At 40.5% G+C, this 12831-nt stretch overlaps 1 protein-coding gene across 7 annotated transcripts in view; it reads right to left on the bottom strand.

Annotated features, from left to right (window-relative positions):
• LOC139745975 (enhancer of mRNA-decapping protein 4-like) overlaps positions 1-12831 on the bottom strand; it is a 188591-nt gene that overhangs the window by 34610 nt on the left and 141150 nt on the right. For 6 of the 7 annotated variants that reach the window (XM_071656723.1, XM_071656721.1, XM_071656725.1 and 3 more), the window contains 2 exons: positions 5277-5442; positions 666-825 (listed from right to left, as the gene is read on the bottom strand). In XM_071656723.1, the coding sequence (XP_071512824.1) occupies positions 666-825; positions 5277-5442 (326 nt within the window). Of the gene's footprint in view, positions 1-665; positions 826-5276; positions 5443-12831 lie in introns of those variants that run through there. The other variant, XR_011712036.1, reaches the window with a different exon arrangement.

The raw sequence follows: 12831 nt of genomic DNA, 5'->3' as shown, positions 1-12831 counted from the left end.
GAATTCAAGCTCTAGGTATGTGATTTTGGACTGTAAACTTTTTTCAAGCTTTCATTAATCAGTGGTTTGAAGATTTATGAAAAAAATTTTGAAACATCCTTGAGCAACAGTCAAGGCATCACAAAACTGATATATGGATTTAACAGACACTGATTATAAGATTCATGGGTATATGGCTTGAGGATTAAACAGAATAAGGTTGTCACCCAATAGTCAAGCTTGTCAAAACACTTCCATGTCTACATCTAGAACCTAAGGACCCTCAAAACAAGGCCAAAGCACATCAAGGAAATGTGGAAACAGAGGCTTATAAGCTTACTGCCAAAGACCAGGGTTTGCCCTTGAGAGGGATAAAGGTGGTCTACAGGAGTAACGTGGATAGGCCAGCCAGTGAAGTTAAACTATAATTTCGTACAGTTTTACAAAATATGTGCACGCTACTAAAAATGGTCTACTAAAAATGGTCTGACAAAATACCTAAACATTATTGCATACCTCACCTTTCCCTTAATATAGCCACTGTTACATAGCCAAGCTGATTTTTTAAAGCTTTTCTCATTAGGATTGTAAAACAATACATACACATGTGCATAATTCCTCTATATCATTATAAGGAAGTTAAACTGAAAATAGGGCAAAAAAAATCTCTGGCTATGCCAACTAACACATTCTGCTGGGCAGTCAATTTGGTGACATTTTCCTGTAAGGACTTGGATTGTGTGTTGAGTGATGAGCAGGCACTGTTTAATGACTGGGAGGCCTTGCTAAATGTCTCCTGCACTGATGTTCGTCCTCCAATTATCTCACTCTCTACATTTTGAAGATCTGAAGAACAAAATATTGCAAACCAATTAATCTAAATTCAAGAATCAAAATCAAAAGCTAATGCTAAAAGCAATGGTTGCAGCCTAAAATAAAAAGAATCTAATTAATTCCTATTCTAATTTCTTTAATCAATTCAACATTAGTACACAAAGAAATATACTATATATGTAAGTATAAAAGTGGACGGGTCATTCTTCGTCTGTTTCCTGGCAATATTTCGCAACGCAGGATCAGGTGTTTGCTTTGAAGAATGTATGTGAGAAATACTTAGAAAAGCAAATGGATTTGTATGTAGCATTTATGGATCTGGAGAAGGCATATGATAAAGTTGATAGACATGCTCTGTGGAAGGTATTAAGAGAATATGGTGTGGGAGGTAAGTTGCTAGAAGCAGTGAAATGTTTTTATTGAGGGTGTAAGGCATGTGTATGAGTAGGAAGAGAGGAAAGTGATTGGTTCCCAGTGAATGTCGGTTTGCGGCAAGGATGCGTGATGTCTCCATGGTTCTTTATTTGTTTACAGATGGGGTTGTTAAGGAGGTGAATGCAAGAGTTTTGGAGAGAGGAGCAAGTATGCAGTCTGTTGTGGACGAGAGAGTTTGGGAAGTGAGTCAGTTGTTGTTCGCTGATGATACAGCGCTGGTGGCTGATTCGGGTGAGAAACTGCAGAAGCTGGTGACTGACTTTGGTAAAGTGGGTGAAAGAAGAAAGCTGAGAGTAAATGTGAATAAGAGCAAGGTTACCAGGTTCAGTAGGGTTGAGGGACAAGTAAATTGGGAGGTGAGTTTGAATGGAGGAATACTGGAGGAAGTGAAGTGTTTTAGATATCTGGAAGTGGATTTGGCAGTGGATGGAACCATGGAAGCGGAAGTGAGTCACAGGTAGGGGGAGGGAGTGAAGGTTCTGGGAGCATTGAAAAATGTGTGGAAGGCGAGAATGTAATCTTGGAGAGCAAAAAATGGGTATGTGTAAGGGAATAGTAGTTCCACAAATGTTATATGGTTGTGAGACATGGGATATAGAGACGGTTGTGCAGAGGAAGGTGGATGTGTTGGAAATGAGAGGTTTGAGGACAATATGTGGTGTGAGGAAATTTGATTGAGTAAGTAATGAAAGGGTGAGAGAGATGTGTGGTAATAAAAAGAGTGTGGTTGAGAGAGCAGAAGAGAGTGTATTGAAATGGTTTGGTCCCACGGAAAGAATGAGTGAGGAAAGATTGACCAAGAGGATATATGTGTCAGTGGTGGAGGGAACGAGAAGTGGGAGACCAAATTCGAGGTGGAAGGATGGAGTGAAAAAGATTTTGAGCGATCGGGGCCTGAACATACAGGAGAGTGAAAGGCGCACAAGGAATAGAGTGAATTGGAACAATATGGTATACCGGGGTCGATATGCTGTCAATGGATTGAACCATGGCATGTGAAGCATCTGGGATAAACCATGGAAAGTTTTGTGGGGCCTGGATGTGGAAAGGGAGCTGTGGTTTTAGTGCATTACACATGACAGCTAGAGACTGAGTGTGAACGAATGTGGCCTTTTGTCCTTTCCTAGCACTAACTCGTGGAGGGAGAGGGGATGCTATTTCATGTGTGGTGCGGTGGCGACAGGAACGAATAAAGGCAGTATGAAATACGTGCATGTGTATATATGTATATGTCTGTGTATGAATATATATGAATACGTTAAAATGGATAGGTATGTATATGTGCATGTGTGGATGTATATGTATATATATGTGTGTATGTGGGTGGGTTAGGCCATTCTTTCATCTGTTTCCTTGCACAACCTCACTAACGTGGGAGACAGCAACAAAGTATAATAAATATATAATAAGCAAACATGTATATGGGATGCATTTAAGGAAGCAGCGATGGCATGTCCAAAAGATGCATGTGGCATGAGAAAGGTGGGTTATGGGCAGGTAAGAAAGGGGAGTGGTGGGATGAAAAAGTAAAATTGGTAGTGAAAAAGAAAAGAGGCATTTGGACAATACTTACATGGAAGGAGTGCAAATGACTGGGAGATGTATAAAAGAAAGCAGCAGGAAGTCATGAGGAAGGGAAAGGATTGAAAAAGGGGGCAAAATGAGGGTTGGGGTGAGAGAGTACCATTAAAGTTTAGGGAGAATAAAAACATGTTTTGGAAGGAGGTATATAACGTGCATAAGACAAGAGAGCAAAAGGGGACATCGGTGAAGGGGGCAAGGGGGAAAGTAATGACAGGTAGTGATGAAGTGAGAAGATGGAGTGAGTACTTTGAAGGTGTGTTGAACGTGTTTAATGATAGAGTGGCAGACGTAGGGTGTTTAGGTTGGAGTGGTGTGTGAAGCAAGAGGGGGTGAGGGAGAATGGTTTGATTAAGAGAGGAAAGGTAGTGAAAGCTTTGCAGATGAAATCATGGCAAGGCGGCAGGTTTTGATGGTATGTTCGAAGGAATAGTGGTTCCAACAATGTTGTATGGTTGCGAGGTGTGGGCTATGGATAGAGTTGTGCGCAGGAGGATGGATGTGCTGGAAATGAGATGTTTGAGGACAATGTGTGGTGTGAGGTGGTTTGATCGAGCAAGTAACGTAAGGGTAAGAGAGATGTGTGGAAATAAAAAGAGCGTGGTTGACAGAGCAGAAGAGGGTGTTTTGAAATGGTTTGGGCACATGGAGAGAATGAGTGAGGAAAGATTGACCAAGAGGATATATGTGTCGGAGGTGGAGGGAACGAGGAGAAGTGGGAGACCAAATTGGAGGTGGAAAGATGGAGTGAAAAAGATTTTGTGTGATTGGGGCCTGAACATGCAGGAGGGTGAAAGGAGGGCAAGGAATAGAGTGAATTGGATCAATGTGGTATACCGGGGTTGACGTGCTGTCAGTGGATTGAATCAGGGCATGTGAAGCGTCTGGGGTAAACCATGGAAAGCTGTGTAGGTATGTATATTTGCGTGTGTGGACGTATGTATAAACATGTGTATGGGGGTGGGTTGGGCCATTTCTTTCGTCTGTTTCCTTGCGCTACCTCGCAAACGCAGGAGAAAAAAAAAAAAAAAATTATTATTGTGTTGCTAACTGGTTGGTAAGGATATTCAATGTATGTATGGATTAGGATGAAGTGCCAAAGGATTGGTGGAATGCATACACAGTGCCACTGTACAAAGGCAAAGGGGATAAAGGTGAGTGTTCAAACTACAGAGGCATAAATTTGTCGAGTATTATTGAGAAACTGTATGGGAGGGTAATGAATGAGAGGGTGAAGGTATGTACATTGTCAGATTGGGAAGCAGCAGTGTGGTATCAGAAGTGGTAGAGGATGTGTGGATCAGGTGTTTGCTTTGAAGAATGTGTGAGAAATATTTAGAAAAACAGATGGATTTGTAAGTGGCATTTATGGATCTATAGAAGGCATACAATAGGGTTGATAAGAGATGCTTTGTGGAAGGTCTTAAGAGTATATGGTGTGGGAGGTAAGCTGCTAGAAGCAGTGAAAAGTTTTTATCGAGGACATAAGGCATGCATACGAGTAGGGAGGGGAGAGTGATTGGTTCCCAGTGAAGGCCGGTCTACGGCAAGGGTGTGTAATGTCATGTCCCCATGGTTGTTTAATTTGTTTATGGATGGGGTGGTTAGGGAGGTAAGTGCTAGAGTTTTAGAGAGAGGGGCAAGTATACAGTCTGTTGGGGTTGAGAGGGCATGGGAGGCGAGTCAGTTGTTGTTCGCCAATGATACAGCACTGGTGGCTGACTTGAGTGTGAAACTACAGAGGTTGGTAAATGATTTTGGAAAAGTGTGTGAAAATAGAAAGTTGAGAATAATGTGAATATAAGCAAGGCTATTAGGTTCAGGAGGGTTGAGGGTCAAGCTAATTGGGATGTAAGTCTAAACGGAGAAAAATTGGAGGAATTGAAGTGTTTTAGATATCTGGAAGTGGACTTAGCAGTGACTGGAACCATAGAAGCAGAAGTGAGTCAAAGAGCGGAGGAGGGGGTGAAGGTTCTGGAAGCGATGAAGAATGTGACGAAGGAGGAAACTATATCTTGAAGAGCAAAAATGGGTATGTTTGAAGGAATAGTAGTTCCACTTCCCACATTAGTGATGTAGTGCCAGGAACAGATGAAGAAATGGCCTCATTTGCCCACATTCTCTTTCTAGCAGTCATGTATAATGCACTGAAACCAAAGTCCCCCTGTCCACAACCAGGCCCCAAAGACATGGTTTCCTCAAGTTACTTCATATGTCCTGGTTCAGCACACTGACAGCAGGCCATCCCCTGTACACAAAATCTCTCCAATCTGTTCTACCCCTTTCGCACCTTACATTCTCTTGCGAGTTTAGGCATCAGTCCTTCAAAGCAAGTAACCAACAGCCGAGGTCAATGTGTAAACTTCAACAAATATTCTTGTCAGAGGTTAACAATTTGTCAGTAAGCAGTCAAAATAATACTTAAAGAACGGCAATGCAGTACTTACATTCTCTGGTACCCCGACTAAAGCTATCATTAACTTGAGCAAAGATCTGTTGCGTGAGGGCATTGAGTCCAGGAAAAAGCAACTTGTTGTAGGCATCCCGGCATGAATTTTGCACAGCTGTTCCCACCACTGAACCTACTGAACCTCCAAGATTGTCCACAAATGACTGAAATCAGATATATACATAAAATCAGAACTCGTTTAAAAAGAATTCATGGGTGCTCCAGTCTAGTTATAAAGATTACTATTAATCTAAATCCAAAGGATCTTCCCTAAGTGTACAAGCATATAACTCAAACACTTCTTTTTATATCATTATATAAGCTAACAGTTGCATATTTCTCTATTCAGATGACCCACTTACCATACAATATCTCACATAGCACCTTTTTCTTACCTGTGATTTTACATAACCATAACATCTGTACTTATCATGTCAGAGCTCCTAAAGACCTCTGAAAAAACTTCCAACTTTTCGCTAACTAATCAGATCTCCGACTTTTCTAATACTACACGAGATGTGCATTCATCAACACAGATTGCAAGCTTATGGCCTCCTTTCCCCTTACAGTCCTGATTTCCACATACAAAAATTACCATTATTTATTACCTTGATAAGGTGGGGAAGGGGTACAAATAAATCAAATGCATGATACAAATAACAAATCACTAAATAAACAAATAATGGACTTAATTACTCTAAAATGCTGGGAAGCTACCACCTGACTTCTGTACCTGCAAGCAGGGGCAATCCCAATTCAGTTACCACCTTCTTCTGTACCTGTAAGCAGGGTCAACCCCAAGTCAACTGCCGCCTTACTTCTGTACCTGTAAGAAGAGGCAGCCCCAAGTCAGCTGCCAACTTACTTCTGTACCTGTAAGAAGAGGCAGCCGCCACCTTACATCTGTACCTGCAAGCAGGGTAAACCCCAAATCAACTGCTACCTTACTTCTGTACCTGCAAGAAGTGGCAGCCCTAAGTCAAATCTAATCTACATCCTTGTACTGCATTAAGCCACGTCAAATCAATTCAATATCCTTACATTGCATTGAAGGACTTTTAATCATATCTTTATTTCCATAGTAGACAACATAGTATAGGAAAAAAACACTCCCCAACTGAGTCCATCTCCAATGAAAGGCAAACTGAAAAGTATGAGAAAAAGATTGAGAGGGTGATGGTATGTACAGAGCATCAGACTGGGGAGGAACAGCATGGTTTCAAGTGGTAGAGGATGTGTGGATCAGATGTCTGATTTAAAGAATGTGTGTGCAAAGTATGTGGAAAAAGATTTGTATGCAACATTCATGGATCTGGGGAAAGCATATGAAAGGGTTGATAGAGATGCTTTGTGGAAAGTCTTAAGAATATACAGTGTGGGAGCAAAGCTGCTATAAATAGAGAAGTTTTTATCATGAGTGTAAGGCTTATGTATGAGCAGGAAGAGAGGAGAGTGAATGGTTCCATGTGAAGGATGATCTGCAGCAGGGGAGTGTGATGTCACCATGTTACTCAATTTGTTTATGGATGGGATGGAGAGGGAGGTAAATAAAAGTCTTTGAGAGAGGGGCGAGTATGCAGTTTGTGGGGAATGAGAGGGCATGGAAAGTGAGTCAGCTATTGTTTGCTGATGATACAGCACTGGTAGAGGATTCAAGAAATAAACTACAGAAGCTGGTAACTAGGTTGTTGGAGTCTCTGAAAGGAGGAAGTTGAGCATGAATATGAATAAAAGCAAGATTAGTGGGTTTAGCAGGGTTGAAGGACAGATGAAATGGGGATGAGGGACAGCTAAGGTCCTATAACTAAAAGATGCACAACTTCAGCTTTTCCCCATATGGATATATGGAATATCATACCTAGTTTAGCCTCTGCTGACTGTAATACCATGAAGTCAATGAGATGTCATGAAATGGTGCCATGGCGACATGGAAACCAAAGGTAAAAAATGTGTCATCTACTATACTTAAGTCAGCTACACTTTCATCTGCTAGTGTATAAGATGTTCTAGTGGTACAATTGACCATAAAATGTTTAGTTATTGATGCTTAAATCTTTAACACTGTATATTCATCATTCAATTATTCTCATTCTTTGCAAACGGTAAAGATCTGGGAAGAAATTAAAAAACCTCATTTTCACGTTTAATTACAAACTGTTATGAGTACGAAGAAAAAGAATCATAAATGTACAACCTTCTCATATTTCATGCTCCATGAGTGAGGTTGGTCCTTCTGTTTAACTGTTTCATCATTATCTCAATAGTTCTGTAAATCCTAATTTTGCAGCAGTCTTCGACAATCAGGTCAAGGATATTGTGGCATTCTGGAAAAATTGCACGAGACATATTTGTTCTAAAATGTTTTTTTTGTCTCTCCATTACTTTTGGCACATGGAACCCTTGCAAATTTTCCTTCCATAAAACGTAAGGCATTAAAAACACTATCTGATGGGACATATACACCTCCTAACTGTGCTACAATTTCTTGTGCTAGAAATATGTCATCCATCTATTATATGACACCACAGATGAAGTGATTACAGAATTATGGCAATTGTTGCAGCTTACTTTCATTTCAACTTTTCTGACAATGAACTTTCCAATATAATTGAGAATGTTCTTAACAACACCAGCTGGTTCAGTTGTGAACTCTATCTCCTTTGCTGAAATAATTCTACCTCAAACAGAAATGCTTTAGCAGCACATTCAGTGGTACGCTTTTTAAAATGAATGTGCATTCCCATCATCAATATCAATTTTGATGACATAAAAGTGATAACCAAGCAAGAAACTGTCCTTATGTTGGACTGCCAAACAATTGCAAGATTATTCTCCACCTAGATACCTGTAACCCTACACTGCAATACTGATTCACTTTCCCTCTTCTATAAGTATTACCTTGGGCTTTGCTCCCAAGAGCTGCTGCTTGAATGTCCCTGACAATAGCTAAACAATGAAATACACAGCCCGTTGCTGCATCACATGATTACTGTGTGGCTATCAACAACTCAATGGTGGGCTTCAGGCTGCCCTGATAACTATTTCTTTCCCTACACTTCTAAGCTCTAGAACTCTCTACCCTCTCATATCTTTCCCAATAACTGTGACCTGTCTTTTAAAACAGCTTTTTCACTTCCTCCAAAATTCTTAAATACTTTCCATCATCCCTTCCTTTAGCCTTTCATTAATCTCTCTAAATTTGAATTAAGGCCTAGCCTTGATGTGGACTTTTGTCAAATGCCTTAGTGTCTATATCAATTTCTGCAACATTTCTTCCCCATCTGTACTTTACTAATCCAACCCATGGATCAAGGAATATTCGGAGCATGAAATACAACACAAGATCAAATTCATGTGCAATCATCTTAATTATGATTATGTGATTACAGGTTCAAAGCCTTCAAATTATCAAATAAATATTATTTTCATTTACCTCAGCACTGGACTTTAATAGTTATAGGGACTCTTTTGTTGTGGCCACCCTCTTAAGGGAAGTTGCTAGAGAGAACAGGTGTCAGAGACATAGATGGATACCATTTATTTACTTGCATAGACATGGGAGGCAGTAACACAGTCAACACAGAAAAAAATGCATGGCATACATTATGACCATATTCTGTGTTTTGCGAGCATGAGAGCAACAACTTTAAAGTCTTCAGACCCTCAAATGAGTATAAAAAAGCAGCAGTATAATTATGGCATGCTACAGGTGTGAACAGTCAGGTGTGACAATGAAGCATCTGTGATTGCCCATATGAAGGATGAAGAGATTATCAGCATGTTTACAGACCACACAGAGGACAAGCATTTGGACTGTGATAATAACTGTAAAGAACAAAAGCAAATGATAAACATGGATCATGGGAAAGCAACTCGAATACAGATTATGCAGTGCATGGAGCAAAGTAGTTTCATCATCCAGCAAGAAACAGTAAGTGTGTACCAATACCAACAGATATTATCAAAGGACAACAAAACTTTTTAAAGCAACAAACTCTTCATGAAATGTTTCATCGAGCTTTAAAGCACTGTAAACATCCAAAATGCACAACTCCGACCCTTTCATTGGTGCCTGATACTATTGAGCCACAGTCTATCTATAATAACTTTCCAATACTCCATGCTCATATGTAGAGTGTGGTTGATAGAGCTGAAGACGGTGTGCTGAATTGGTTTGAAAATATGGAAAGAATGAGTGAGGAAAAGTTGACAAAGGGGATATATGTGTCAAAAGTGGAGAGAACAAGGAGATGGGGAAGAACAAATTGAAGATGAAAGGATGGAGTGAAAAAGATTTTGAGTGATCAGAGCCTGAACATGCAGGAGGGTAACTAGCATGCAAGGATAAGAATGAAGTGGAATGATTTGGTATACAGGGGTTGACATGCTGTCAAAGGACTGAACTAGGACACATGAAGTGGCTGGGGTAAACCATGGAGGGATCTGTGGGGCCTAGCTGTGGATAGGGAGACATGGTTCTAGTGCATTACACATGACAGCTGGAGAATGTATATGCATAAATGCAGCTTTTCTTCACCTCTTCCTGGCACTACCTTACTAACAAGGTATACGGCAATCAAACATGAGAAAGACTGGAAGAGCTGACACAATTTAAGTATTCAAGAGTCATCTTGGGTAAGTTTGGTGATATGGAAGGAGAGATACAGGAGAGAGCAGTATAGGGTAGAAAAGTCAATGGGCCCCTTAATAGAATAATGAAAGATACAGGTGTAGGTATGGAGGTGAAGAAAGGATTAAGGGACAGCACAGTCCTCTCACTCTTGACCCATGCTGCTTAAACATGGACATGGAAGGAGTCACAGTGGTCAAAAATCCAGGTTGTGGAAATGAACCAATACAGAGAAGCATGCAATATGACTAAATGAATGGAGAAAGATAAGAGGAGGCATATCAGGGATATGATAAGGCAAGGAATGTAAAGGGAATGAATTGTGGAGTGGCAGAGTGGTTGAAACGCAATACTTTGAGGGGTCTGGGCACGTGGAAAGAATGCAAATGAGGAGTTTATAAAAAGAGTGTTTGATAGGTCGATTAGAGGGGTAGTTGCGAGAGTAAGATCAATTGTGACTTAGCAAACAGAGTGGAAGAATACTGGAGGGAGAGCAGTGGTGGAAGGATTTATGGAATGGTGTATGTGAGGGAGGTATGTAAGGACAGGAATAAGTGGAGGCTCCTTTGCCAAGGCCAAACTCTTGATAGTATTTCCCAGAGATTGCAGGTATAAGAGATATAGAGAGGCAGTTGAATTTAAGACGGGGTGACTATGTTGTTGATTGGTCGATAAGGATATTCAATGTACGTATGGATCATGGTGAGGTGCCTTTCTACTTTTACTCATTCTCCTAAGCTCTCTCCCCAGTTTCTGGAGTCTGCCACCAAAGACATCATCTGTAAATATAAAATGATTCACCTCCCATTCCCCACTCTTCAGGCCATCCCTTGCCCAAAGACTCTTGCATTTCCACCCTTCTAAAACAGATACAGTGACTTCAAGCATTCTTGACATAGACTTACCTTTATTGGGAACCACACATCCTCCTCCCATCCAACTAACACATCTGCCTTGCTCTCCAAATGAAAAAAAAATTCCTCTGCATTTAGTAATTCATTTTACCCAATGTACCCACAGGACCTTTCACAAGCCATCTCCATCTGCCTGAGCACACAATTTCTCCAAATCCATAAATGTCATAGACATGTGACTCTCTTACTCCAAGTATTTCCAGTACACAATCTCCAAAGCAAACACCTGGTCCACACTTTAACTCTCCTGAAACAACATTATTCCTACCTAGAGATGTTCTGAGTGAGACATTACTCGTTCTCAATTGCCACTCTTTCATACTTCTTACCAAGTATACCCAACATTTGTACCAGATAAAAGAGAGCAAGATAAACTAGAAGCAAGTGCATGGAATTCATTCTTTTCAACTACTTTTGACGTGTTGGAAATGAAATATTTGAAGACAACTTGTGGTCTGAGGTGGTTTGAATGAGTAAGTAATGAAAAGGTACGAGCGATATGTGGTAATACATAAAATCTGGTTAAAAAGCTGAAGTGGGTGTGCTAAAGTGGTTTGGACATACTGAGAGAATGAGTGAAAAAAGGTCGAGAAAGAAGATATGTGTGTCAAAAGTGGAGGGAACAAGGAGAACAGGGAGCCCAAACTGGAGATGGATGGATGGAGTGAAAAATATTTCAAGCGACTGGGGCCAGAACATGCAGGAGGGTGAAAGAAATACAAGGAATAGAGTGAATTGTGATGATGTAGTATAGTAAGGTTGACAAGCTCTCAATGGACTGAACTAGGGGATGTGAAGCATCTGGGATAAAGCCATGTAAAGACCGGTGGGGCCTGGTTGTGGAAAGGGAGCTGTGGTTTCAGTACATTACACATAACAGCTAAAGAATGGATGTGAGTAATGTGGCCTTTCTTCATCTGTTCTTGGCACTATCTTGCTAATGTGGGAAACAGCAATCAAATATAAAAAAAAATTGTTTCGATATCTTCGAGAATAATGACACATCACGACAGGTACATAACCATATACGTATAACTGGTGGATCAAGGAACTAGTAGCTGAGATGTGTTGCTACGTGACTATTTAATTACTGTGCTCACCTATTGCAAACTGGCCATACTTACAATGCCATCCAGGTACAGGTCAAGCTGCCTACTCTGGTGTTATTGTTTCTTTGAATGCTATGTGAGCTCCTTTCATGGTTTCTATGTCTTCTCATCTATTCCTTGGTGTAGAATCTTTGCATCTCTCAATCTTGAATACATTCACATGTATCATCACAGCACTGGAAGTGTAGCGGTGACTGACATCACCATAGAGTTCACATGACCTTTATTGTAGGCTCTATCCAGTCTTATCCTAATAATTCTTCTCACATCAACTGCATGAGAGCTCTTATACTATACTGTTCTTCTGTGCCTTTTTCTATGTCCTCGTGATGTCTAATGTCTTTATTCCTGATGTAAAACTTTGTTGATGTGTATTATCTGCTGAGAGCTAAGAATAGCTAAGCATCTATTTTATCTTTTTGGTAATCTTGTCATCATTCCTAAACCTTCTATCTATAACCCACAGTACATTTTCATAACAAACTGGTTACGCAGCAGACACAACCCTACTCCAAGGACCTGTGATCCATTTGTGGAGCCCACTTAACCAACTTGATGGGCATAATCAGAAAGAATGACTGAAGTAGGCTTTATAAATAAAAAGGTGGCTGGCTCTGACATCGTCACTCTTCACAAAATGTTCCAGACGAGGGAGCAGTACATGCGGCAAGAGGAGCAGTAGAAGGCGAAGGCACAGACAACATTCCCCTGCCCAAAGATGACTACAAGGAGTTGGTCATGCCATAAGTCAAATTTGGATCTTCCACATTTAGTGCTCTCTTTGCCTACCTTTAAATGGAGACCTTAGAGAAGGATCATTGTATATCTTAAACAGGTGGATGACATGGCTCAGATACAAAGACAAAGCACTTGTAGTTGCACCCAAAAGGACTGACCTAA

Source organism: Panulirus ornatus, chromosome 63 (assembly GCF_036320965.1).
Source record: "Panulirus ornatus isolate Po-2019 chromosome 63, ASM3632096v1, whole genome shotgun sequence".
In the NCBI taxonomy this organism is placed as follows: domain Eukaryota; kingdom Metazoa; phylum Arthropoda; class Malacostraca; order Decapoda; family Palinuridae; genus Panulirus; species Panulirus ornatus.
The sequence above is the reverse complement of the archived record's forward strand: the minus strand, read 5'-3'. Positions and strand labels throughout refer to the sequence as shown.